The sequence below is a fragment of the Cavia porcellus genome, unplaced genomic scaffold (genome assembly GCF_034190915.1).
Source record: "Cavia porcellus strain 051 isolate PalLab524CR breed Dunkin Hartley unplaced genomic scaffold, mCavPor4.1 scaffold_1, whole genome shotgun sequence".
Classification (NCBI taxonomy): domain Eukaryota; kingdom Metazoa; phylum Chordata; class Mammalia; order Rodentia; family Caviidae; genus Cavia; species Cavia porcellus.
Window position 1 is genome coordinate 49,600,426 of NW_026947484.1, and position 25,971 is coordinate 49,626,396.

General features: G+C 56.2%; 1 protein-coding gene, 1 long non-coding RNA gene and 1 pseudogene across 2 annotated transcripts; 2 read left to right on the forward strand and 1 right to left on the reverse strand.

The window, feature by feature from the left end:
* The first annotated feature begins 2,423 nt into the window (after positions 1–2,423).
* LOC100733515 (translationally-controlled tumor protein-like) lies at positions 2,424–2,934 on the forward strand (annotated as a pseudogene).
* An 861-nt stretch (positions 2,935–3,795) lies between these two features.
* Positions 3,796–6,939, forward strand: LOC134475928 (uncharacterized). The gene is made up of 2 exons (XR_010047246.1): positions 3,796–4,277; positions 5,608–6,939. It is a non-coding gene; the product is annotated as an uncharacterized LOC134475928 (long non-coding RNA).
* Positions 6,940–9,589: 2,650 nt separating this feature from the next.
* Duox2 (dual oxidase 2) lies at positions 9,590–25,907 on the reverse strand. The gene is made up of 34 exons (XM_003471842.5): positions 25,559–25,907; positions 25,142–25,292; positions 24,817–24,906; positions 24,436–24,600; positions 23,561–23,748; positions 23,260–23,461; positions 22,997–23,163; positions 22,681–22,741; positions 22,479–22,575; positions 21,982–22,072; positions 21,487–21,589; positions 20,861–21,024; positions 20,342–20,517; positions 20,067–20,185; positions 19,676–19,813; positions 19,392–19,505; positions 19,081–19,283; positions 18,758–18,943; positions 17,743–17,968; positions 17,570–17,663; positions 16,206–16,399; positions 15,392–15,461; positions 15,076–15,159; positions 14,394–14,572; positions 14,081–14,311; positions 13,852–13,951; positions 13,215–13,264; positions 12,888–13,015; positions 12,508–12,661; positions 11,590–11,822; positions 11,230–11,388; positions 10,754–10,909; positions 10,527–10,655; positions 9,590–10,279 (listed from the first exon to the last, which is right to left on the reverse strand). The coding sequence occupies exons 2-34, from the start codon at positions 25,209–25,211 to the stop codon at positions 10,157–10,159; spliced, it is 4,644 nt and encodes a 1,547-aa protein (XP_003471890.1). The 5' UTR covers positions 25,212–25,292; positions 25,559–25,907; the 3' UTR covers positions 9,590–10,156.
* Between the last annotated feature and the right edge of the window lie 64 nt (positions 25,908–25,971).

The window sequence follows — 25,971 nt, forward strand, 5'->3', positions numbered from 1 at the left end:
CTTTAAATTAGCCAACCCGTGCGCACCCCGCGCTCACTCCGTACTCTGTGGCAACTCCTGATTGGCCACAGCTGGATATAGTAGCCAGAGCCTGCATCCCATTCCCACCCTGCTTCCTCGTGGCAGCCTGTGATTGGTCACGGCCAAATATATAAACCAGAGCCCGCGTAAATAAACCAGCAGTTAACTGTCGTCCACAAGAGCGTCTCCTGTCTCCTGTTTCATTGGGGCTGCACCGGTCAATGGTCCTATATGTCTTTTTCATTTCATGTTTTTCTAGAAATTTATTTTGTTGTCTTATTTTGATCCGTTTTTCCCTATAATACAGAAAGGTTAGATATACATGTAGAGATTCACACATGGGAACAATTTCTAAACTATTTACGGGGACAGATTATATAATACATGATGTAATGAACAGATACTCTGAAGAAAAAGAGACAGTAAGAAACCCAATGCTAATTCTGTAGCATTCTAATATAAAATCTAACAATACTATCATTCACTGTTCAGAGTGATATTAGTCTAGTCTCTCATGATGTTCAATTTCAGCACACGTAAAGATAAAGATAGCTACTACAAAGAGACTGAGAAACATTATGGTAGACATTATTGACTTCCCCAAAATCAGGTCTTGAAGGCCTAAAAAGCCTTCATCATCCTGTAATGATTTGATTAGTTCTATAATGTTAAGTATATATTCAATGTATGTGAAGATGGGGACAACTATTTGGAAGAAAACTAGAGACAATAAGACAGACAGTGAAGATCTCCAGTGGACTTGCTTTGAAATCTATGTTTCTTTAAATTGTTTGCATATAAGCTGTTTTGTTCTGTTTAATCTTACCTCTTTAAGATAAAAAACAAGTGTGTAGGACTGATAACCATATTACTAAGTTCTTGTTGGATCATTGAGCAGAACTGTTTGCAGTGTCATTATTTGAATATCACTTTGTATGCTTTAATTTTGTAACTTGAGCAACTATTTCTAAGATGACGATATGTAACTTTTTGACTGGTGATTTCTTACTGTTTATTTTTCTGAAATTCTGTATTGTTTCTACCCTTTTTTTTGTTTTTTTTTTCTTTAAATTAAAAAAAAATGCTGGACCGAATGGGCACAGTAGTTGTGATAACTCGGACCCCCGGTATAAAATCCAAGGAAGCAAGAAATTAAAATTTGGGAAGCAAAGGCTTTATTTCCAGGCGTGGTGTCAAGTCTTTGGGAGCCAATTTGGAGACTGCGCACCTGACAGCTAAAAGTCAGGTCTTTTATCTTATAAATCCACAAACAGCTGCTGGTCACACAATGTAAGGAAGGAGATGGGGGTGTGACGCACTACAAAGCAGAAACAGCAATTGCAAGTCTCCCTGCATACAAGCAAGTTTAGATAAGAAGAAATCTTGTTTTTCTTAGCAAAGAATAGAGAAGTCTAACAGCAATTAACAACTTTAGTTACCTTACTTTAGCACCACAACTGTTATTTGTAGAGGGCAACAATGGTTAACATATCAATTAGGTAAGATTTTACAATTCTTTACACGGGAGAGCATTGATTAGCATATTAATCCTTTACCCAGAGGGAAAAGGAACACACAGGTATTGCTATGATACAAACGAAGCTATTTTGTGAAGAATAGTACATTCTAATACAATCTAATGCAATTAACACAATTTGTGACAGGCCACCGGGTAGGGAAGGGGGTTGTCAGGAGCTGTTACCTCAGGCCTTTGTTTTATGGCCTTTCAGGAAGTTAAAACTTAACCTAGTTAGATGTGAAGGGAGAAGGGGAGGGGAAGCAGCAGGTGGACTTATACAGAACAGGCTTCAGCGTGATAGTTAGGGGGGCTTAGCTTATAACAGTAGTGAGTGCTTATCATCCTAGCACTTGGGAGGCTGAGGCAGGACGACTGCAATGAGCTCGAGGCCAGCCTGGGCTACATAATGTGTTCAAGGGCATCCTAAAATACACAGAAAAACCCTCTCTAACCTCCCCACCCCTGCCCCACCTGTTTGACTGCTCCTTGCTCTCTTTCCTCTCTGTACCTTAGAAAGATCAGGATGGAAGGCAATGACGGAGGGGGTCACAGGACACGGGCTCAAATCCTGACCTGGCCTCTCCCTAGCTGGGTGAAGAGGATGCCTCACGCTCTTGGCCAGACTCATTTTGGTCACTAAACCTCCTCTGGTGAGCTATCCTGAGGACCAAGTGAGGTGATTTATGTTGCTGTCACAGGAAACCTGTCCCAAAGACCGTTCACTCTCGGAGGAGTGCTGAGGAAAGTATCTTTCACAATATAGGACTTGTGCTTTTCTGCCCGCTGTGCACACCCCATGAGTGCCAGTTTGGGCTGGACTGCCGACCTGAGCTCCCAGATCCTGCTAAGCTAGTGCTGCTGCTGTGTCCTGTCCACCACCACCATGATGATCTGTCAGGACCTCATCTGCTGCAATGAGATGGTCTCCGGCACTGACCAGATCCGAGAGATCACGGGCAGGCTGTGCCTGGATGTAGAAGACAAGATGGTCAGTAGAACAGAGGGGAACATCTGTGACTCACTCATTGGTGGAAATGCTTCCACAGAAGGCCCAGAGGGCACAGGCAGTCACTGGTGTTTATTGTGTGCACCATCACTAACAGGAAACCAGCTTCACCAGAGACCTTCGAGAAGTACATCACAGATTTACAAAATCAACCCAAGGCAAACTTGAAGGACAAAGACCAGAAAGAGCAAGACCATTACAGCAGGGGCGCAGAACAAATCAAGCACATCCTTGCTAATTTCAAAAACCATCAGCTCTTCACTGGTGCAAACAGGAATCAGATGGTGTGACAGCTATCCTGGTCTCCCATGAGGATGGTGTGACCCTGTGTATGGTTTTCTTTAAGGATGGCTTAGAACTGGAAAAACGTTCATGGATTCGGCAGTGACCTTGGCTCTATCACTTGTCCTAACTGGCTGCTGCTTGTCGTCCACATAGCATGGGAATTTTAGACAAATGGGACTGATGTCATTACGAGTGCTTTGTTTATTTTGACCATGATCTGTTTGGATTGGAGGCATATTTTTTAGGAAAAAACACACATCATGTAGGTTGTCTAAAAATAAAGTGTGTTGAAACTCATTTGAGAGAATGCCTCTTAGTTTAACACAGGCATAAACTAGGCCTTTTGTAGTGTTTGTGGAGAAGACAGAACCTGGTCACAGACCATTGCTCAAGAGCATCAGACTGTGCAGACAGTGTCTGCAATGGAGACCACTTCTGAGGCTGGAGCACAGGACAAGAATCAAAGCGTTGGTTCTAAGTTGCTGTGAAGGGGAAGATTGTGCTGTGCACAGCAGAGCCCACATTTGAAGCGGAGCCTTGTATGTTTTATCACCTACAATGCAAGTAGTTATTTTTTTCTGGAAGAGATCACCAAAAGAATAAAAGGACTTAGCTGGAAAAAAAAATATATATATATATATGACTTCCTCCGTGAGACGATGAGAGCAGATGGGAAGAGTGAAGCCTGAGACCTGCAAGATCTCAGTCCTCGACCTTGTAGTAAACACTCAGGCACCTGCCTTTGGGCGCACTGTGGCATCTCTGCTGGTGCGGAAAATAGAACCTGGGCCACTGGCCCAGCGTTCTGTGCACAGCTGGGCCTGCCCATGGGTCTCATGTGAGTCGCAGGCCCTTTACAGCTTGCCCAGAGCCAGGGGGGAGCCGGGCCACTCCCCTCATCACCTTCCGCTCCTCCTGCCGGGCTGTGATGGGTGACTTTCGGGTGATACCAGGTGGGGAGCTGTGGGAAGCCGCCTATGAATGGCGCCCATTTCCTGCTTCCGGGTTCTTCCCGGCCTGAACAAGCCCGCCAAATTGTCATATCTGCCCAGTTACCCGTGACACTAGCCTATCAGCTTGTTAGGCGCGCTTCTCTGTGATTGGATACTGCTTCCCCTTATAAGAGGTTGTTCCTGCCCCCAACGGGCAGAAGAGGAACCAACGTTGAGGGTGGCGGACCTTGTTAGGTCCGGTTCGCTGTACGCAATAAAGTTTGAGAGCTGATCCTGCTCGAGTTTGGTCTCCTGTCTCCCGCGGCTCCGGTCATCTGGTGGCCCGTTTGGGGAAAAAGGTAAAAGACTCAGCGACGTGCCTCTTCGGCCGGGAGGTGCGATTGCTGTCGCCTGCGGTACGACGGAGGACCTGGCCCAATAACAACGGAAGGCCGCGAGCGCCTCTTCTCTTCACCCTGATCAGCTACGTGAGATACAGCGGTTCCCGGGACAGGTGAGTACTGGGTCACCTGGGTTGGGTGGATGCACCTAACAGATTTTGAGCGCCACACGAGTGGACGCCGGTTTTTTTTTCTTTTCTTTTCCCTTTGCATCTGTTTTGCTTTCGCTTCGCTAATACAGCCCGACAGGCTTTTGATAGAGCTCGATCGGAATGCTCAGAGGAGCCCGGAGCCACTGCCGATTGTGGGTCTCCGGAGGACCCTCAGGGCTCTAATTCTGATTCGGATTCGGAAGGCTCAGAAGAGGAGGTCGTCTTTGCTAAGCATGACCCTCCTACACCGTTAAAAGAGGAACTTAGGGCTCGGGAAGATAAAAAGGGGAACCAAACACCACCCTGCCCGAGCTACTCCACCTTACGGGAGGAGCTTAAGCCCTTCCGCTCCTTGGCAAGCTCGCGACCCATGGTCGCCCCCTTTCGGGGCGCCAGGCCCCACTGCACCGCCGTGGCCGGAAGAGGAGTTGCTCCCTGGGCTGCCACCACAACCTATGGCACCGCCCTGGTTAGAGGGAGAGCTACTTCCTGGGTTGCCTTCTGCGCCCCCATCTGGGGAGGGAGGAGGACGTTCCTTCTACCAGAGGGTATGGTCGCGGCTTCCCTTTGAGTGTTCCGGTCTCCATGCATTCCCAGTACAAGTAGGAGGCAGGGGAGGAGGAGGATATTATGAGCCCTTAGAAATTAAACAACTTAAAACTATCAAGGACGCAGTTTCAGCTTATGGGCCCAATGCGCCATTTACCATGGCGCTTTTAGAGGCATTGGCAGGTCTGCTTTTAACTCCTGGAGATTGGACCCAGCTGGCACGTGCCTGCCTCTCCCCCGGACAATATTTAGATTGGAAGTCCTGGAATGAGGAATTCTGTGTAGAGCAGGCGGCAGCCAACAGGGAAAATAACCAGAGAGAGTGGAACAGGGATATGCTAAAATTATACAAGGGCAGGGAGAGCCATTTTCAGACTTTGTGGCCCGCATGCTTGAGGCCGCTAACAGGATTTTTCCAGATGCTGAGGCGGCTCACCCTCTCATAAAACAATTGATTTTTGAACAGTGCACTAAGGAGTGCCGTGATGTCCTAAGAACTAACAAAAATAGGTCCTTAAGAGTGGACACGCCTGTGCCGTGAATTGGGTGGCCACGGCCTAACGCCCAAAGGAAGAATATCATTGGCACTCTTTACCATAATCATTCCCCTGCCATGGAACATAGCAATCCGTCCCCAACCGACAAAGGGCTGGTGAGATGGAAAGATGTCCTTACAGGACAATGGATGGGCCCGGATCCAGTGGTTAGCTGGACCCGAGGTGCGGTTTGTGTTTTCCCACAGGAACCAGGCTGCGAACCGCTGTGGGTCCCGGAAAGATTGACGCGAGCAGGAAACTCCCCACCAGTTCCTGATAAAGCACAGGAGGATAAGCCCGCGGACACAAGTCAACTCGACCCTTCTGGGACCGACGCTCAGCGCCCGAGACCATCTACAAACTAAAATGTCTGGTTTGGAGCTTTTTCTATTCTGTGGGTTCCTATTAATCACCCCTGTCTGCACAAATTTGACCAACACTGTTAAAAATATGACAGCTTGGCTGCAAGACACCTACCTACCTAAGTTTCACAATTTGTCCCTCATAGTCGGTCAGGAACTTGACAGTATGGACGGTATCCAACTAGGTCCGGTCGGGTTTGATTTGTCAACTTTAGGCAGTGTTGTGGCCAGTTTGTGGGAGCGCGTCACCTCCTGGTTCTCCTGGCCCAACCTGACTACTTGGATCCTGATTGCCGTGGCCATCCTAGTGGGGCTTGTGGTTATTAAATGCTTGTTAGATCGCCTCATACAAACTCAGCAGCAGGTTAAGATCACAGCTATGGCAGCCATGCAAATGGCAGCAGGTGGCCCATCAGGCCAGCAGGCCGCCGCATATCTCCTTCACATTGCAGAACATCAGCTATAAGAGCTGAGTGGGCAAGCCAATGACGGGTAAGACGGGAAAAGCCCTCCCGGTCAACCTAAGACAGGCTCCACTCAGATATACATGGCCTATAAGGCCAGGGGTCCCTCCCGGAGTCAAATTATTGGCATTGAGATGCGAGACCAAGGGTACTGCAGTGCCATCCGCCCCAAAGGTTGGGGGGAAGGCAGGAATGAATGTCTATATGCATCCAGGTTCGGTTCACAAAAGCCTGGCCCTGCGAAAAAATGAACCACTCACCTTGAGCATGGTCCTGGCGCAAGGATATGCACAAAACAGGGTGATGCACAGCAGGGTATAGACCTCTACATTCTCTCATGCCTCGGCCTACAAGGTAGGCCCACTCCTAGGTGTCTAACAGCAACAACGTCATAGACACCTTGGAGGGACCCACAGACCATCCTATTTTAATAAATAAAAAAGGGGGAGATGTGGGAAGCCGCCTATGAATGGCGCCCATTTCCTGCTTCCGGGTTCTTCCCGGCCTGAACAAGCCCGCCAAATTGTCATATCTGCCCAGTTACCCGTGACACTAGCCTATCAGCTTGTTAGGCGCGCTTCTCTGTGATTGGATACTGCTTCCCCTTATAAGAGGTTGTTCCTGCCCCCAACGGGCAGAAGAGGAACCAACGTTGAGGGTGGCGGACCTTGTTAGGTCCGGTTCGCTGTACGCAATAAAGTTTGAGAGCTGATCCTGCTCGAGTTTGGTCTCCTGTCTCCCGCGGCTCCGGTCAGGGAGCTGTGCTGATTGTGGGCTCAGGACCTGGTGGGATGCAGGGAGTGAGGGCACCTGGGGACCTGAGAAGGCAGACTCAGCGGGGACACAGGTCCGGTCCAGTTAGGACACCTGACCTCACTCGAGCCCCACACACCCCAGATGCCTCAGAACAAGGAGCTCGGCCATCCGAGCCTCAACTTCTTCTGCTGACAGTGACACTCATGACAGTGATCTTTGCTGCGAGGCAGGAGGAAGGGTTGGCAAAGCAGCTGGCCTCTGGGTGAGCTTTCTGAGTTCCAATCTAGTCCTCTCACTTATATTATGGGTAACTTGCAGACCATTTAAGCCTCTTTGTGTCTCAGTTTCCTTATCTCTAAAGTGGAAATTAGGGTGATACCTACTGAGTAGCTTGTGCTAAGGGCCAAGTGAGCCATGAATTTCACCAATGTAGAGTGCCACTGGGCACATGCAGGCTGGTATGGGTGTGGAGGTTGTTACAATCTTATCATTACAGATTCTGGGGTCTCCCCTTAATCATCTCATCTAAAGAGTCACCCATAGTCACTCATTTTCATTTCATTTTATTATCTTCAGTGTTTATAAATCTCCTCCTTCTCCTTTTATCTTTGTAATTGTGTGTGATTTTTTTCTTTCTTTTTGAGACAGGGTTTTGCTATGCAGTTCAGACTGGACTTGATTGTACTTTGTAGCCCAGGCTGGTCTCCAATTCATACTGATCCTCCTGCCTCAGCCTCCCGAGTGCTAGGATTGTAGGTGTGCACCACCACACCTGGTTTCTGTGCTTCTACAAACATGCACATTCTATAAGAGTCAGGTCTGTGCCTGGGATGTAACAGATGCTGGTTGCTGGGTGTGATGGCACGTGCCTGTGTGTAATTCCAGCATTCCAGGAGGCTGAGGCAGGGGGATCTCAAACTCAAACCAAGGCTGGGTCACTTAGCAACTTAATAAAAGCCTATCTCAACATTAAGAAAAATAATAAAATAAAATAGAAGGAACGGAGTATGCATCTCAGTGTGGAGGCCTGGGTTTGATCCCCAGTACTGCAGACAGAAGGTGATGATAGATAGATAGTAGACTAAATAGGGGCTCGGCACGTGTCTGTTGAATTATTTCACTGGACCTTCCCAAACCCTACAAAGTGGATGCTCATGATGCCCCCTTCAATGGGGGAGCAAAGTGAGGAATGAAGTGCTTGCTTGAGGTCACCTTGTCAGAACTCAAGCCCAGTGTGATTCCAGGGCCTTCGCCATGGCATTTCCTGTCCAGAACCACCCTGGGTCCTGGCCGGGCCTTTCCACCCGAAGCCAGGCATATCCCTCTCCTGTCCCCTGGTTCCTTCTCCACGTCTGTTTCAGTAGTCTCACCCTCATGCTATCCCTGAGGGACTGGGCTGTGTCCCAGGGCCCAAGGGTAGCATCTGTCACCCAGAGGAGAGGAGGTTTGCTTCCTTTAACGATCAGGATGAAAATTTTCACAAATTCCCTCTGAGTCACTCTCACCTCATCCTTTGGCTATGTATTTCCCCGAGTGTGACCTCTGCTCCGCATACACTTTTATGACTTAGCCTTCTGAAGCTGAGTGTGTATTGCCTGAAGGCCACCTGGTGCTGCCCTACAGTCCCTGCCCGAAGAGAGTGCAGTGGGACTTTCTAGAAAGGTAGCATCGTCTGGGGCTGCTCCTCACAGGCCTGCAAGTATTCACCTTTTAGCCCCTCACCCAGGGACTCTGAGGACCTGTGCGGGACAGACAAGGTGTCCGGCTGGCTCATGTGAACACACGCCCAGCGCTGACGTCCACAGCCAGGCAAGTTGAGTGCTTCCCAGGGCTCCTCATGGTCATGACACCATGTCCCACCTGGTGACAGTGTCCCCATCTCCCGTCCCCAGCCAGGCACACAGCTAGCAGTGCCCGAGGTTGGGGTCAGAGCTGGCCAGAGCCCCGTCTTCAGTGACCACATTGTCTCCAGCGATTGGGACCATCCTGCAGCCTAGCATGGACAGCTGAGCTAGGATTGGGCACACATGGGGAAGTTTCTGGAAGGGAGTGAGAAGGCACTCATCTTACTGGGTCAGATCTGGCAATCAAGTTCAGGCAGAGGCTTAGGGGCCTGGAGATCAGGATAAGGGATTGGTGTCACCTGGCAGGGGACAGGAGGTGGGGACACTGTAAACCGGAGGATGAATAATCACCGCTCGCTGCAGTTATGTAATAGATTCTTAGACATTTCCTCATCTGCGCAGTTGTTGGGACAGCATTGCTATCTGGCTTCTCAATACCTTCACAGAGACGTGAGTAACTGGGGCGACGCTCTAGGATGGGTTAAGGGGCTTCCCTCTGCGCTTTTCACATGCAGGAGAAGCATCTGCAGCCCAGGTCTTTTGCATCCCCATCTGGTGTTTGTCTGGTTTCACCAGAGATGCCTTCAGTACACAGGCTCAGGAACCAGCCTCTCTGTAAACCCAGAGGGGAGCAGAGGCTCACTAGGGGTGAGGACTCGGCCTGAAATATCACCTGCTACACATTCACTTGCCTGGAGAAACCCCACGGCCAGACAGAGCCAAGGGAAATGGTGCGTAGTGTTCACCAGACAGGACACCCAAGAGTGTTCACAGCAGCTTTATTTGTAATGACCCAGGAACCGCCCCAGTGAACTCCAACAGGGCCTACCAGGGCCTCAGGGCGGCGGGCAGTGGGGCAGACACTGGGACATCAGAACTGGAGGCACCTCTGTCCCTTGGTGTCCTCCTCAGGCTCCTGGCCCTCTGGGACCAAGCAGGCTGGGGGTGGGGCTGCTCCTTGCTGGAGCTGAGGGAAGAGGCCCAGGGGTCTGAGGGGAGGCCGTCGGGTTTCAGCTAGGCTCTGGGAGGATTCCAGCTCAGATACCCGACTCCCTCCTCCTTCAAGAAAACACCACAGCAAAAAAGAGAAACAGGGCTGATGGGAAAGAACCAATGTTTGCATACTTGCACTTCTACAGATGGCACAAGCAGACTGGCGACCCACAAACCTCCCTGGCTGGGGCTGGGGCTGGGGCTGAGGCAGCCTCTTCCCTCTCCTCCAGCGTGGGACAGACAGGCCATGGGGGCAGACACTGACAGCAGGCACTGACAGCAATGTGGGCGGCAGAGCCAGGGCAGGACCACCGGCCTGGGACAGGGAGGGCAGGCCTAGAAGTTCTCATAGTGGTGCAGGAAGCGTGCGCGGTCCTGCCGGTTGATGAGCTGACAGGCCTTCTCCACGTTCTTGGTCATGCCTGGGGGCCCGCAGCTGAACACCCCGATCTTGTACACCTGTTGGGTGATGGCGAGAAGAGAGGCTGGGATCCTTGAGACACTCGCTCCCCACAAAGGTCTGCTTTCTACCCCAGTCCCCAAGAGGAGGCTTTGGCTATTGGGGGGCTGAAGTCCTCCTCCAACCCTCGATGCCACCCCAGGGCCGGAGCTGGGGCTCTCTGCTCAGAACTGAGCTGCACAGGACTCAGGGCCAAGACAACCAGCAGAGGGAGAGCAGAGGTCCGGGTGTGAAGGCCGCACTGACCTGGGGGTGCACCTCCTGCAGGGAGTTGAAGAAGGCCTCGAATGGCGGCCGGCCAAAGTGGGTGACAGAGCGCAGGCCCGTGAACAGACTCCGGTTCAGCACCTTCTGGAAGTGCCGCTCACAGATGTACTGGGGGGACACACGGGGGTCACAGCCAGGCCTTGGGGCCGACTCTCAGCCCCGACAGCCCGGCCTGCACCACCCCCCCGCCCCAACCCCCGGCCTACCAGCATGGTGGTCCTTAGGTCGAACTTCTCGGCCAGCTGGGTGATGTAGATGTGCACGGAGACCAGGTCCTGGAGGTCGTTCTCCTCCACCTCCCGGATGATGTCAGCCAGCCACTCGAACTGCCGCTGGGTTCGCGTCACCCAGATGAAATAGATCTGGGGAGCACGGGGCTAGCTCAGCCCAGGATCCCTGCATCCTGCATCTGGGCACTTTCCCAGAGAGACAGGGAACTCCCAGGTACCCACAGATGCCACCAGCTATCTCTGGGCCTCTGAGGGACAGATGCTAGCAGGGGTCCCTGGCTACACCTGTGCCCTCCATCCCTCCAAGCCCATCATCTCAGCTGCTGGCTGTCAGTGGCCCCTGCAGATCCAGCACCTGGGAGCCGGAAGCTTTCTCCATTGCCCTGAATGGTGTTGCTGGGAAGCACCGAGCCACCCGCTCCCCCTCTGAAGAAAGAAGGAGGAACGCCCACCTTTTTACAGAGCATCTGGCTGCCCAAGGATGATTTGAAGACCAGGTCTTTGAGGATGGAGGCAAAAGGGGTGACCCCGATGCCCCCTCCTACCAGCACCGACACCTCGAACTTGTGCCATTCCTGGTGCCCCTCTCCAAACGGTCCATCGAGGTACAGCTGCCAAAAGGAGAGAGAGATGAGGGGGGCCCAGCCTCACCCCACCTCTGAGCCAGGATTGGGCAGGAGTTTTGGAGGGCATCCTAGCCTCTCTGGGGTTCTCTAGCCTCCCCCAGCCTGGTGTTGGGTGGCTGGAGTATCTAGGCTCAGGCAGGGCAAGCAGGGACCCTCTGCCACAGCAGAGGCCCAGAAGCGGGGTACCTTTGGGTAGGTGGCACCTCCATTGCCTGTCAGGGGCGTGTAGAGCTCCCGGAGGCGGGTAGTCCAGGGCCCCACTGCCCGGATGTGCAGGCTGAGTGTGTCCTCGTGGGGTGCAGAGGTCAGCGTGAAGGGGTGGTACTCATTAGTTCCCAGAGCCAGGCAGGCGATCCGCACCCACTGCCCTGACTTGTACTCGAAGCCCTGGGGCCGCTGGAAGCGCAGGTGGGTCACTCCTGGGGGTCATGGGGAGGGGAGAGAAAAAATCAGAAGCCACTCCTGGTCCTTAGGGACTGACCTGTCCTTCCCATCCTCCTGAGGCCCAAGGAGTATCACAGGGCTCTGGGACCAGGGCAAACGGGAGGAACATCTCCCTTTCTGTGTTCTGGGTAACACAAGAGTTGGGGTTCTCTGCTCCCTGTTCAGCCCTTCTCCTCCTTTATTTGTCCTCCTTGTCCTGGAGAAGAGTCCTGGCCTGCAGGATGAAGGGACCTCGGGAGCCATGGGGTCCCTCAGAATTCACCAGCTGTCCCTCCCTTGATCTCTGACACCTAACACTGTCCTGCACCTCCAGGAGCCCTGTTTGGGATTCGGGGCCATCTGCCTAACCACGGGGGTGCTGCTCAGAGAGGACACACGGCTCCCCGCCTGGCCGCCCTGCACCTGGCCACCCATGTTGGGGTCGGAATCACCCTCAAATCCTCCTGCCTTGCTTTTGCTGCCTCCCACAGTTCCTGGTGCCCCACTGTGTGCAGGACCTCAGGGGCAGGCCCAGCCCTTCCGAGTGCTGCACTTCCACCAGCAAAGCTTCAGGGGTCCCAAGTCGATGTGAGGCCATAAGGATGTCGGAGGCCTGAGGCTCCAGTGAGGCCCAGGAACCCACGTCTGGTTCTCCGCACGCAGGTCAGGCCAGGCCGGTACCTGAGGGCAGCAGCTCGGCCTTCACCACGCCGATCTCCACCTTCTTCCGGCTCAGGCTCACCAGCTTGTCCCCACCGTAGATGATGGCCGGGACCAGGAAATAGATGTGGAAACTGGGCAGCTGAATCAGGGCATAGCTGCCGTGGATAATGAGCTAAAGACACGGCCAGTTAGTGCAGCTCGGGTCCAGTCATGAGCGGGTCCCCCACCTCGGCACTTCCTGCTGGGTGTCAGGCCTGGCCTAATCCCTGGGTTGGTGGCATAGGCTTGAGTCTGAAGCCACAGAACTCAGGGGTTCAGTCTGAGCCCTTGGGTCTAACGATCCCTCCTTTACCGGCCTCCCAGCCCATCCAGATTCTCGGCCCCAGCCTGGCCCTCACCAGGGCATAAAGCAGGACGTAGAGGTGGTGTGTCAGCCAGAAGGCCTGGAAGCTGCGGCGGCGGAAGTGGTGGGAGGCGAAGACATACATGATGGCCAGGACCAGGAGCAGGAGCACCCCTGATGTACCTGGGGACAGGAAGTCAATCAGAGGAACCTGGGACTTCAGTCTGGGCTGAAATACGCCAGAGCGCACTGCCATTCTGCCCTCCCTCCCTCTCATCCCAGGAGAGGCCGCAGCCGGGGCTGGACATGAACCTCATGGCCACTATGAACCAGTGTGTGTTCAGGGAGGCATCCTCAGGGGAACCCTCAGGTCCCACAATACCTGGAACGGTCTCGAAGAACCACCAGTAGTACTTCGGGGGAATCTTAGACCTGGGGAGCAGAGACCCAGTGAGCTGTACCAGGGCGGGAGGATGCCACCACGGTCACATACAGGCTGCCTCTTGCTGCTGGCCTGGCTTCCACGGCCAACGAGTTCCCATGGAGCACAGCACCAGTCCCAGCACCCGCCCACTGCACTGCCAGCCCCTTTCCTCTCGCATCACTGTAAGCTCCCTGGTTGTAGTTCCCCTTGGCTCCTGGAGTGCTGAGATTATTACTCTACAAGTCATGAGGGCTTATGCTTTGCCCATTCTTCTATTCCTGGGCACACAATAAATACTCCATACGCAGCTGTCAAGAGACAGTATCTCCACATTCCTATCTCTGGAGCCAGATGGACCGCAAAAATGCAGTCCATAAGTGCCTGCCCAGTGAAGGGACTGTGAACCAGGACAGCAGGAGCCTTGTGCCAAATACCTATGGGAAAGAATGCCAGCTTCTTCCTGCTGGGCCCTTCGGGATGGAGGGCAAAGTGACCCCCTCCCAGCCATCCCAAGTCAGAGCTCTGCAGGAGCAAGGGTCCCGGCCATCTACTCCTCGTCTACCCTGAGGCCCGCTCCGGGAGACCCCGCACTGACCCGTCAATCACAAAGACTTTGGGGAACACGCAGGCTAGCAGGCTGGGGGGGCTGACTGAGAAGATGTAGACGTTGAGCACATGGCCAACACTGTGCAAGACTGAAAGAGAGGCTCACGTCAGAGCCGCCACATGGGGTGCACTCTCCCAGCCCTGAGGGACAGAGGAGGAGGGACAGGCTGAAGGACCCCGGGCTCCTCGCCAGTCCCCCTAGGGGGCTGCGTGCGCACTGGCTAAGAGCACCGCGCCCATGGCGATCCAGCGGTGGAAGTCCACGGCGGCATCAAAGGGGATGTAGCGGTTGAGGAAGGTCTCCCGCAAGAAGGTGATGAGGTTGCGGCACATGGTGAGCAGGATGTAGGAGAACATAAAGGAGACGCTGGCCGCCGTGCCCCGCGACAGGATGATGCCCACGTACGTGGTCTCTTCAATGTCCGTGGGTGGCGAGGCGAAGGCGTAGTCTGCGGCCAGAGTGGGGTGGGTCAGCTGGGCCGGGTGAGCCAGGCCCGGGTCGGGAGCGCTCCCCTCTTCCCAGGCCCTCACAGTAGGCTCGGTCCGCAAAGAGGCCCACGCAGATGGCCGAGAAGATGACAGTGCACACAATGTGGCGCCGGTAGTTCTCCACGAAGCGCTTGAAGTGCTGCAGCTTCTGGGCCACGAAGCCCCTCGGCATCTTCTCCTGCAGGGCCTCCGTGTACGGCCGGGGGCCCGACCCCAGGGCCCTTTGAGGAGAGGGGGTGGGTGAGAGAGGAGGACCTCCCTGGGTCTTTAAATTTCATAAAGACTTGCGAGTCCCCAGGGCCACCCATGCAGGCAGGCCAGGTGACCTCCAGGGCCAGGATGGGCCATAAGAGGAAGGCAGGAAGCAGCCTCCTGTCCGACCCTGACTCATCTCTGCCTGCCTTAACAACCTCCCTTGACTCCTCCTCCTCCTCCTGCTCCTGCTTTGTTCTGCAGCCCTCGCCCTGCCCCTGCAGCAGGAGCCAGGAGACCCCTCACTACCATCTCGGTGCTCCCTCTGAGCCATGCCCTTTGCCTGAAGAACAAGGTCAGGGTAGAGAGAGAATAAAAAGTCACCCCAGCCCTCTAGGCCCCCATGGGGTCAGGAACAAATGGAATGAGACTCAGGATGGTTCCTTTAAATCAAGGGGGTGTAGGTAGGGCCCAGAGCCCTTGGGCCTTCTCTCCATTCCTCAGTGGGCCCCAAGATCTCGGAAACACTCACTTTTTGCCAAACCTCTTCTTCAGCTCAGGACTGCCCAGCTCAGGGGTCTCTGAGGCAGGGAGGGCCAGGTCCAGGGTTCCGGAGCTGAAAAGGAAATGTTCACCCCATGTCCTGACAGCCTGGAGAACTGCCAGGCCAAAGCTGGGTGGGGCAGGAGTGGCTCATCTGTTGTCTGGAGTGGCAGGGAGAGAGCCTGGCTTTGCAGCAGCCCGAACTGGAGTTGGGGTGGCCTGAGCCCAGCCCACTGGCCAACCCTCCTCCTCCCTGGGATATTCTGCAGGGGATGGAGTGCCTGGCCAATGTGCCCCCTGCTCACCACTCTCCTGGGGTCCGAGTGATGAAAGAGACCCGAAAGTTGCTGTTTTGCTTGGAGACGTCTCTAAAACCTGGAATGGAAAAGGGAGTCTGGCCTGGCTTCCCCGTGGGGTAAGTTGGGGGGCACTTGCTGGTGACCCTGTCATGTCCTGAGCCTTGGTTCTGGTCCTGTTCTCCTCCTTCTCCATGCTGAGCAGATGGCAGTGCCACCATATTTGATCAGATAAAGAGGTACTACTCCCTGCACAGGGGCAGCCAGCCTTTCTAAGTTTCCTTTTTCTTTTCTTTCTTTCTTTTTTCTTTTTGTCTTTTTGTGACAGGGGCTCACTGTGCAGTTCAGGCTGGCCTTGAGCTCACTTTGTAGCCCAGGCTGGTCTTGAACTTGCAGCAACCCTCCTGCCTCAGCCTCCCAAGTACTGGGAATTCAGGAGTGCACTACCGTGCCTGATTTCTTTTCTTTTTTTAAGACAAGTTCTCACATTGTAGCCCAGGTTGGCCTCAAACTCATGATCCTCCTGCCTCAGGCTCCCAAGTGCTGCCATTACAGGGATGTGCCAGTTTTTGTGTCCTTTGCGTAAAGAAAACAGTGACACTGCTGTGGCTATGTACAAGCCAGGACAATGCCCCCGGCTGGGAGTGGCGTGCAGGCTGGCTTTCAGCGAGCACCTCTGTGCAGACTGGACATGTGTAGATGGTGGCATGGAATACCATGCCCTGCCCAATCCTGGATACCAAGCACCGGAGAAGAAAAAGCCTCAGGGCCTGTGCATTGAGAACTCTCATTCTGAACACATCCTTTATACACACACACACACCTTTTCCTCTGCCTTTGCCCTTGATGCAGAGCTGCGTGAAGCGTAGCTCGCTGTTGTGGTCCCGCAGCAGGAAGTGGAAGTCCTCCCAGGTCAGCTCCTCCTTGTCCTGGAAGCCCGCCTCTCGGAACATGGACTCCACCACCTCAGCCAGCTGGGCCTTGGACAGGCAGTTGTTGGAGATCTCGATGAAGGACCTGGGGGACCCAAGAGAGAGCAAGCAGCCTGTCACCCACAAGGTTGGGCCTGGGGAGGGGCAGGGCATGACCATGTACTGTGGTCACCGGTGACCCAGGAAATGGCACCAGCAGGTGCTCATCAAATCAAGGCAGAAATAATTTGACCTTAACCAGCTACAAAAAGCAGCTCTGGAGCATGGGGATCTACTGCTGGGACAGCATCTAATTACTGCAAGGCCGCTCAGGGTGCCGCACCCTCCCTTACGGCCAGCTCTTGGCTTGCATCCTTTTGTGGATGCATTCCAGGTCACCCCCTCAGACTCCCCTTCCCCAGCCCCAGCGAAAGGGAAGGGATCAGATGGCTGGGCAGGGGTTCTGCCGCAGAGCTGCTGCTTCCTGTGTCTGCACACAGCTTGTACACCCTGGAAGCAGACACCGCAGGCCACAGATGGATCGACGTGTCTGCACACTTGGTCTCACTGCACTGTGGCCGAGGTGGTGGCCATGGTCTTTCCTTAGCTTGGACAAACCATCTATGCAAATGTGTGCACAAGTCCAGCAGAGAAAGACCTGGGCCCGGATGGTACAGCAAACACCAGGCATTGTTCCACCGAGACTCAGTCAGACCTGCACTGAGGGATGGGCAGAAGGGAGAGCTCAGCCACAGTGACACAGTGCTGAAGGACGGACTGCAATGGGCTGGGCCTTCTGGAAGCCAGAGCCCAGGTGAGGCAGATGCGGAGGGACGGGGCTGGGATGGGGAGTATCCAGAGTGACGCTAAGGGGCTGCCGGCTATGTGCCAATCTCTTAGCATGTGGGAAGCTGAAGAAGCCCACCTCAGATCCCAGAGCGGGCCGTGCTACCAAGGCAACTTCAGGATGAGAAGCTGAGGGGGCTCCAAGGACAGAGACCAAAGTCATCCGCCCATCATTTCATTGCTTGGGACACACAGTAAAAGATCTGATGTACTGTGGTCACCGATGCCAGAGGACTTTGCTGGTTGGTCACAGGGGTGTTGGGTTTCTCACTATGCTTGGTTATTTTTTAAACTAACGAAACCTTTCTGGCCGAGGCTGGCAGTACAGAAGCCGATGCTCTGAGGGCCTGGGATGCAGTATCCGGTCATCTCACTGACAACCTGCCTGCTCTGCTTCCTGGTTGAGCCATAGGGACATATGCGCCCATACCGCAACATGGTGAAGAACTCGTCCTTGGAAAGGAAGCCGTTCCCATCCAGGTCATACATGGTGAACATCAGGCGCGACTTGTCCTCCGCGGAGCCTGGCAGAGAACGGGAACACAGCTGCCTCCCTGCCCACGGGTCTCTCTGATGGCCTGTTGTCCCCCAGGCAGGCCTTACCTTTCATGAAGACCACCAGGATGTCCAGGAACTCCCGGAAGGACAGGTAGCCATTGCCGTCCTTGTCAGCCAGTGAGAACATGGACTCCACAAACATGTCCTGCGGCTTCAAGCCCAGGGACTCTGCAAACTCGGCCCTGCTCAGCTCACACGTTAGGGCCTCATGCACCTTCCTGGACGAGTCCAGGGGCAGGGTCCCCGCATCCGCCTGGTTGATGTCCAGCACCTGCACTCGGGCAGCAGCAGAGGGAGGGGGAGAAGGAGAAGCTTCAGAGAGTTGGCAAGGTCCCAAAGTTCACTTCAGAAAGGCGGAAGGAGCCCTGTTCCTGGTGCTTCGGGCATGGTGGCTCGAGGTTCTGCTGGGCTAGGGGACAATGAACCTCAGAGCCTGCCCGCGTCCCTGGGGACCCAAGCGCCATGGCATTGAGGGTAGCACAGTGGAGGGGGCGGTTCGAGGTGGAAGACACCGGGGCAATGCTGGTTGTAGATGAGGTGGACCAGAGGGGAAGATGGGAGGTATGTGTGCTCTCATGTCAATCCAGCGGGGCTGCCCTGAATCTGGACTCTGCCATGAGCAAGGAGTTTAAAAGTCACGAGGAACCACTGTTTGTTAAATGCGTACGACACCCTCAGGCCAGGTGTGATGCACAGAAAGGTGATTTTCAAACTCCAGCCAGTAACACAGCCATCTCGATCTGGCTGGGGAGGAGACTAAGGACTTGCATTTCTACCATTTCTAAGTTCCCAAGCAAGGTCAACAGCAGGAGGTCCAGGGCCAACCTTTATGGGCCTTAGAGAACGCCTCTAATGGACTATCCCACCTCACCCTCAACACAGACGTAATCACAGCTTTATAGATGAGGAGCTGCAGGCCCTGAGGGGAGATGATGTGATCTTGTGTGTGGCAAGGCCAGGTCACACCTAGGGCCATCCAAGTGTGGGAATTTGGTTTGTCCATTCCAGGCCAGCCCCCTCCCTTGGGCTGGGTGGTCACCAGGGGGCAAGAGCACGGCACCTGAGCAAAAAGGTGTCTGAAGAAGACCTCCAGGATGCGGCCCCGCTGCTGCTTGGTCACTGCCTCCCTGAGCAGCTGGGTCTCGCCCATCTCAGCCACACGAAGGCCCAGAGCCCAGCACTCGCACAGGTCCCGCAGCAGCTGCACGAAGGCGCCACGCTCCCCTTCTGAGTTAAACTGCAGCACCTGGGTGAGAGGGAGACCCCACTGCAGTGTCCGGAGCTGGGCTTCCATCCGGGACAGGACAGCAGCCTCTGGGGTCAGGGCAAGCCTGCAGGTCTCTGCCAGGAGTTCCTCTCTCCAGAAGGTAGGCTGGGCCATACCAGGTCATACTCCTTGGGGACTTTGAGCAGCAGGGTGCGGCAGCCTCGGTTGCTGGACAGGATGAGGTGGACCTGCTGTGGGGGCCGCAGCTGCACGGTGCGGAGCACGGACAGATGGCTGTCCAGGACCTGCAAGCTCCTGTCTGGGAGCAGCTGGACGGTGACAGCATAGCTCCTCTCGTTGGGGCCTGGCCACTCCATCGCTGAGGCAGGAACAGTTGGGCAGCAGTTGAGCCCCACAGCCAGCTTCCTCCTGTCCTTTCCCTCGGGGCCGGTCTCCCCTCCTCCCTCACCCCTCAGCCCCTGCTCACCCATCACCCCGTCCTTGGCCACTTCCTTTTTTATACTCTCTTTGCCGCTTCTTTGCAGCCTCTTGCGCTCTCGATTCCGGAAATGGGCAATCACTCCAGCGCCAACCAGGCTCACTGCGGGGGACCAGAGGGCCAGTGGGGTGGAGAAGTTGGCCGCCACCACAGCCCTTCTCTTCCCAGCCTGGCCGGGAAGCAGCACCAGGAAGGGGTTCCTTAAGCAGGCAGGTAGGGAGCGGCCTGCGGGGTCTCAGGGAAGCAGAGGACAGAAGGGAGAAGAAGCCCACCTAGCGGGAAGCAGCAGAGGGTCACGATGATCAGGCCGTAGCCCGCGCCGCTGCCCTCGAAGTAGTCAATCACAGTGAGGGACACACAGGGGGGCAGGCCATTCGTGGTGAGTTGCCGGGGCTGTGGGCAGGGGCCCCCTGGGGGACAGGGCATGGAGGGCCCAGTGTGGAGGTGCTGCCCCTTGGGCAGCCCCGCCCTCTGCTCGCTCCACTCTCCCCAGCCAGCCTCCCTGGACCTGGCTCCTCCTCACAGCCCCCTTCCTTGTCCCACTCGTCCACCTCTGCCTGTGCTATCCCTCCCCGGCCTGGCTCCCTGGACAGCAGCCTGTGATTCCGCCCCGAGGTCTCAGTCCTTCGCCTACTGTCACCCGTGGTCCCTCAGGCCACCAACCTTCATTCCAGACAAAGACGTTGGGCTGCAGGGTCCCGTCATTCACCCCGGTGACAGTGACCAACACGTCCCGCAGGGTGGTGTTTCTGATTTCCGAAATCTCCTCCTCGGAGAACAGCCTAGGTGGGAAGGGGCAGGAGGGGACTCAGGCCTCCATCCACCCAGCTCTGCGGAGCCAGATGGGAAGAGATCCAGAGGAGGCGTAACGGGGGAGGTGGCCCTTGAGGGCCTTTAGGGGCTAAGTCCAGGCAGGTCGGGGGCCCAGCCAGTCTCACCTGTTCCTGGTGTTCTCAAACCAGTATCGGTCACCATCCCGAAGCCGCACAAACTGGTCGAGGACAATGGCGCTGAACAGGGGTCCAGGGTCCCCATGGCTCTCCAGGAGCCCACCTAGGAGAAGCTCCAGACGCGACAGGTCCTGGTTATACAGGGCGGCGGTGGCCTCCAACACCTGGGTACCGTGGGTGGTATTAAGTGTGTGTGCACGTGTGTTGTGTGTAGTCAGGGGGTGATCACAGGTCTAATAAGAGCCCGTGTCCCTACTATGCTGAGACCTTGTCAGGCACCTGAGGACCACCTCCCATGCCCAACACTAGCTGGGGGCCCCGGAGCTGGACAGTGGCAGCTCCCCAGGGATGACTCTCTGTGATGGCACAGCAGAGCAGTGAGGGGCACACAGAACACCATGGCCTGCCTCACACCCACGAGGATTAAACACGCTGACACAGAAGGACTTAGTGCAGCCTTGCCACAGGACAGCTTCAGCGGCCACCACTGTCATCACCATTCCTGACCTGGGGGTCCACGTGGGGGCCGAGGTCACTCCAGTTCTTCGGAGGCTCCTGTCCGAGGGCTTGCAGGGCCTGGCTGTAGCTGGGCAAGCCCATATCTCGGCCGCGCTGGATGCTGCTGGCCACGTAGTCCGTGCGGGAGTACTTGCCAGGGCCAGGCCAGTAATCTGGGCGTGGAGGGACTGGCTCACTGCTGCCTGCCTGGCCACATCCCTGCCCCTCCCCTGCACTGCTGTGTGAGATCTGTGCCTGTATTGACCTTGTCCTGGTTTGGGGACCATTGTCACCAGGTGTCACCATAGCCAGTTTTTCTGGCAAGACTTTTCCTCTCAAATTCAAGAGGGATTTTGGCACCAAGCAGAAAACATTCCGCCCCGTGCCTCCTTACCTTCAGGGCTGGATAAAAATCTCTAGGCACCTGACTGGGCTCAGCTGTGGGACCCCCATCTCCCCACACTTAGACACAGTTAAGACCAGGGCCATGTGGGGCTGAAGGGTAAGGAAGAACCCTCCACACTCCCTTTCTACTGGCTGCTGGATATCTGTGCTCGTGTCTGTGTCTCTGTATTCTGGGGACCCCAGCTCTGCCCACGAGGACCCAAAGGACCCCCTAACCCCCATGCCTTCACCCCTCAGGTCTTCGACCACTATTCTGTCTTCCCTCTCCGAAATCTGGGAGGCCATGCCCAGCAGCAGTTCATCCACCTCCTGGGCACTGTTCAGATTGGGGTTCTGAAAATAAACAGAACATTCAAGGTAGGCTGTGGGGTCCTCCCACAAAGATCAGACCTTCTCACCCCAGACCATTGCAATGCACTTTAGTCTCTCTTTCTTGCTCTTTCTCTTTGTCTCTCTGAAATGGGTCTTGCTATGTTGCTTGAACTCCTAGGCTTAAGTGATCCTCCTGCCTCAGCCTCCTGAGCAGGAGGGACTAGGAGTATGAGACCCCCACATTCACTTCTTCCCACACTCTCTTGAGCAGTTGCCCCCAGATAGTTTTCCCTGCCCTTCATCTCCCACCAACCTATAGCAGCAACAAGCAAGAACCAAGCCTGCTGCTTTTCCATTGTGTGAAGACACTGACCAGACCCTTTGTGCCCAGCCCCTGCCCTGCCCATGCTGACCTCCCGGCTCCAGTAGCTGTTGCAGAGCCTGAGCGCTGGAGAGCTGCTGAAATTTGTGCTCAGGACCTTCCGGAATTGACAACTGGCGTTTCTGTGAGATTCAGAAGCCGAGTGGGTGATGAAGGAAGCCAGAAGCTAAGGCTAAGTGGGGCTGAAAGGGGTTGGCCAGGGTTGGGGGGGGGGGCTGAAATTCCTAAGCACAGCAGGGATTTGGCAGAGGACTTTATTGAAGGCAGAGAAGGCTGTTTGTCCAGTATGGGGAGAGAAAGAGAGGAGAGGGGTACCCAAAAATAACACACTTAGCACCCCAAACTTTTACACTGGGAAAGCTACTGAGCTCCTCTGCAAAGGCCAAACCTCCCAGCCCAGGGAGCTGTTTCCAGCTCCCTGCATTCTGCTTCCTCTCTCCAGTGGAAGCCCCAAGACCACTCATTAGCACATCCGACAGCAGAGCGCTCCAGTCCTGCCAGCCCTCCAGCCCTGCAAGCCCTCCACACCTCATGTACACTCCAGGGGGCACCATGGTGGAGAAGAACTGCTCTGAGGCCACCACGAACTCTGGGGAGACACTGGGATCCAGAAACGGGCGGTACCCTGGGGGCAGAGAAAGAGGGCACACCATTGAGACTTTAAGCTCCCCACGCCCACAGATAACCCCCAACCTCCAGCAAACCCTCTCTTCTCCCACCCTCCCCTCACCTTCATACTCTGGGGGTGTCTTCCCCAGGAAGCTGGGCAGCCACTCGTACATAGCGATGCTCTGCGGGTCACAGAGGGCACAGAGAAGCAAGGCGTGGGACAGCTGGGCAAAGAGGAGCTGGCGCTCACCAGAGAGGAACCCCACAAAGGAAGGGGCGCCCCAAAACCAGAGGGTGGAGGAGGGGTGATCCTTGCCTAAGCAGCTCTGGGTTCCCAATCACCCACGGGAGCTCGGGACAGCCGCTCCGCAGGAAGCACAGATTTACCCCCCACACACATACACGCGCGCGCGCGCGGGGCCGCGGGCGGCAAGGACCTGGTAGGTGGCCACGACCCTCTTGCGCGCGTGCTGGAACAGCTCCTCGTCGCCCCAGCGCGGGTGCTCCCGGGCCAGCCTGTCTGCCCACCAGTTGTGGAAGCGGAACCACAGCAGCCCCAGCGCCTGCACCAAGGGGTCGCGGTTGCCGCGCTCGGCCCCGAAGGCTGCGGGACGCGGGGGGCGCGGTGAGCGGCGCGCTGGGGGGAGGGGCAGGGGCGCCCTCCTCCGCTGCCCCGCCGCTCTCGCCCGCACCCGCGTACCGTACAGCCCCCGGGGCCCGCCCTGGCCCGTGGCGGGGTCCGGCGCCGTCCACACGAACTGGGCGTCTTGCGAGCCGCGCGGAAAGGCGGGGTCGCGCCCCGACGCCAGGCGCCCCCCGGAGAAGCTGCGCAGCGCGTCGCTCCGTGAGTGCGCGGACCCGTAGATGGCGCTGCCGTCCAGCCAGCCGGTCACCTGGTTGGTCTGGGGAGGCGGGCGGGCGGGCGGGGGTCAGGGCGGGCGGGAACCCCGGCTCCGCCCCGTCTCGGACCAGCTCCGGCCCCGCAGCCGCCCCGGCCTCACCAGGTCCCGGGGGTTGCTGGGGCTCTGTCCGGTCTCGGGGTCCCAGCGGCTCCTCTGGAAGGGCAGCACGACGTCGCCATGCCCGTCGGGGTCGAACACGGGGTCTCCAGGTGGGATGCGGATGTTTAGGAACTCGGCGGGGCAGCCGGGGGTGTCGACGCTCACCACATCCGAGAGCACGTGGTAGCCTGGAACGCACAGGGCACACACTAGTGTATGGGTGACCCAGTCCCGACCCTCTTGACACAGAGCCAGTGTGGCCTCCGAGGGTCCCCAAGAGTCAAAACACCGAGGCCCAGTGCAAGGATGGCTCAGACCCGCTGCTTAATCCCAGTGAGGCTCGATGTTACAATATGCAAAATGGGAATACAAGATCCTCTTATCCTCCTCGTAAAGTATTAAGAGGATCAAACGAGACAGCTAAAGCAAGAGTTTCCCCATCTGTGGAGCAAAGAGGTTAAAAATCCTATTGGGAAACTCGGTCCCCAAGAACTCAAGTGGGGACAGGGGTCCGGTGGCATCCCCCCACTGAAGTAAAGTGTAAGGAAAGACCAGAAGAGTAAAGACCCTTTTTTAAAAATCGGTACCAAGGATCGAACTCACGACCGCCTGCTTGCAAGGCAGGTGCTTATGCCAATGAGCTAAATCCCCAGTCTGGTAGTAAACACTCCTGCATCAACACCCCAAATCCTTTCAAGATGAAGGCAAGCTTGCAAGCTGCGAGGTGTGTGTATGTGGGGGCCGGGAGGTCCCTGTTTCCAGGGAGCTTGGCGGAGCTGCAGTAGCGACCCTAGTGATCTCTTTCGCTCTTTCCCTCGCACCAAAGGCGAGCTCAGCTCCAGTCCCCCCTGCCCCCGCCTGCTGCTTGAACTCACCGAAGAAGACACCTAGCACTGTGCGGTTGCGGAGCGAGGACAGCCCTGCCGGGCCCTGCGTGGCGGCGTCGCTGAGCCGGCGCGGGTTGGGCAGCAGCGGCTCCTCCATCGCCTGGTACACGCCGTCCGCATAGCTGGCTGGCACGAGGCGCTGCAGCCGCGAGCCTGCAGGCGAAGACGAGCCGGGTTCGCGCGGGGCGCTCGATTTCCAGGAAGCACCAAGCGCATAACCGTAACCGGCCACCTCCCTCTACGCCCAGCTTTACCCAACCCGGCCCTAGAGGTGCGTAAGAGCTCGTCGCCCGGGCAGTTGCTCTGTGGGTCGCGTGCACCTCCCTGGCTCCCGGTTCTGCACGTGGGATCTACGAGACACACACGTACCCGCAGCGCCGCGCTCGTGATGCCTAAGATTGTTGAACCAGCCGTCGTAGCGCTGCACTTCCCAGGGCAGCGAGAGCGCCTCCTGGCCACCTGTGGGCACAGAGACCCAGCTTCCCCTCTGTGCGCATCCCGAACGACCCTCCAGACGCCCGGCGGCCTCCAGGGCCAATGCCTGTGCTATGTCAAAGCAGCCCTGGGAAGTTTCCCACCCTGCTTACCCTCGCAGAGATCTGGCCCACCTTGCAGCTTAGGGGAGCCTCTTGACTGCCCCCACTCCCACGAGACACTGGGGGGCACCACACAGTTAGGGGTACCTGCTACTTACCTGCTGGGTCCAGGGGTCCAGTGAGCAGCGCCCCCAGGAGCACCAGTGCCTCTGGTCTTGCACGGAGCATGTCGAACCCGCAGCCAGCGGGTGAGTGGTGAGGGACAGCGACTCCCGCAGGGCCGGGGATGAGGTGAGCTGACAGCTTGCACTTCCGGAGTAAAACAGAAGCATCAGTGCCCCCCCCCCCGTAGCCGCACGCCGGGCTTCCCAGCACAGCCGAGGCGTTTTCCACCCCTCACCCTGTAACCTCGACCACTGGACTCCTTGGGACACTTCAGCCCTGAGCAGGACAGGCTGGGCCCAAACCCTAAGAACCCCGCTTCCCCCGCCCCTCCAGTCTCCCCGACACTACTTCTCCAGGAGGCATAGGAAAGAGAGACCAGAGAGCCCCAGCTGGGACCACAGCTCGCTCACCCTCCCTCAGTGAGCACCCGCCCAAGAAGAGCTTGGCTGGGAAAGTCAGGTCCCAAACTTTGGTCTCGCCTCGGCAGTTCAGACTCTTCTCTTGGAATCTTTGTTTCTCTGGTGGTTTTTGCCTCTATTCCAGTCCTCGGTCCTCGGTTTTCCCGGTTACACTGTCGCCTTCTTCCTGGGCTCTCAGTCTCACTGGTGCGTGGGTGCCACCTCTAGCAGACGGGGGCAGCAGGTGTGAATATCTACACCTAGGGATTCCCTCCCGCCGAGGAGGCGGGGCCTTATTTGCATATAGCTCTCCACCCCTCATTTGCATAACCTCTGCGGGGGCTGGGACCCTGGGGCTTGGCTGGGACACCAACGCTGCTTGCTGTCCGGGAGCCTATAAAACCAGTCTGGGTCCCTCTCCTGAG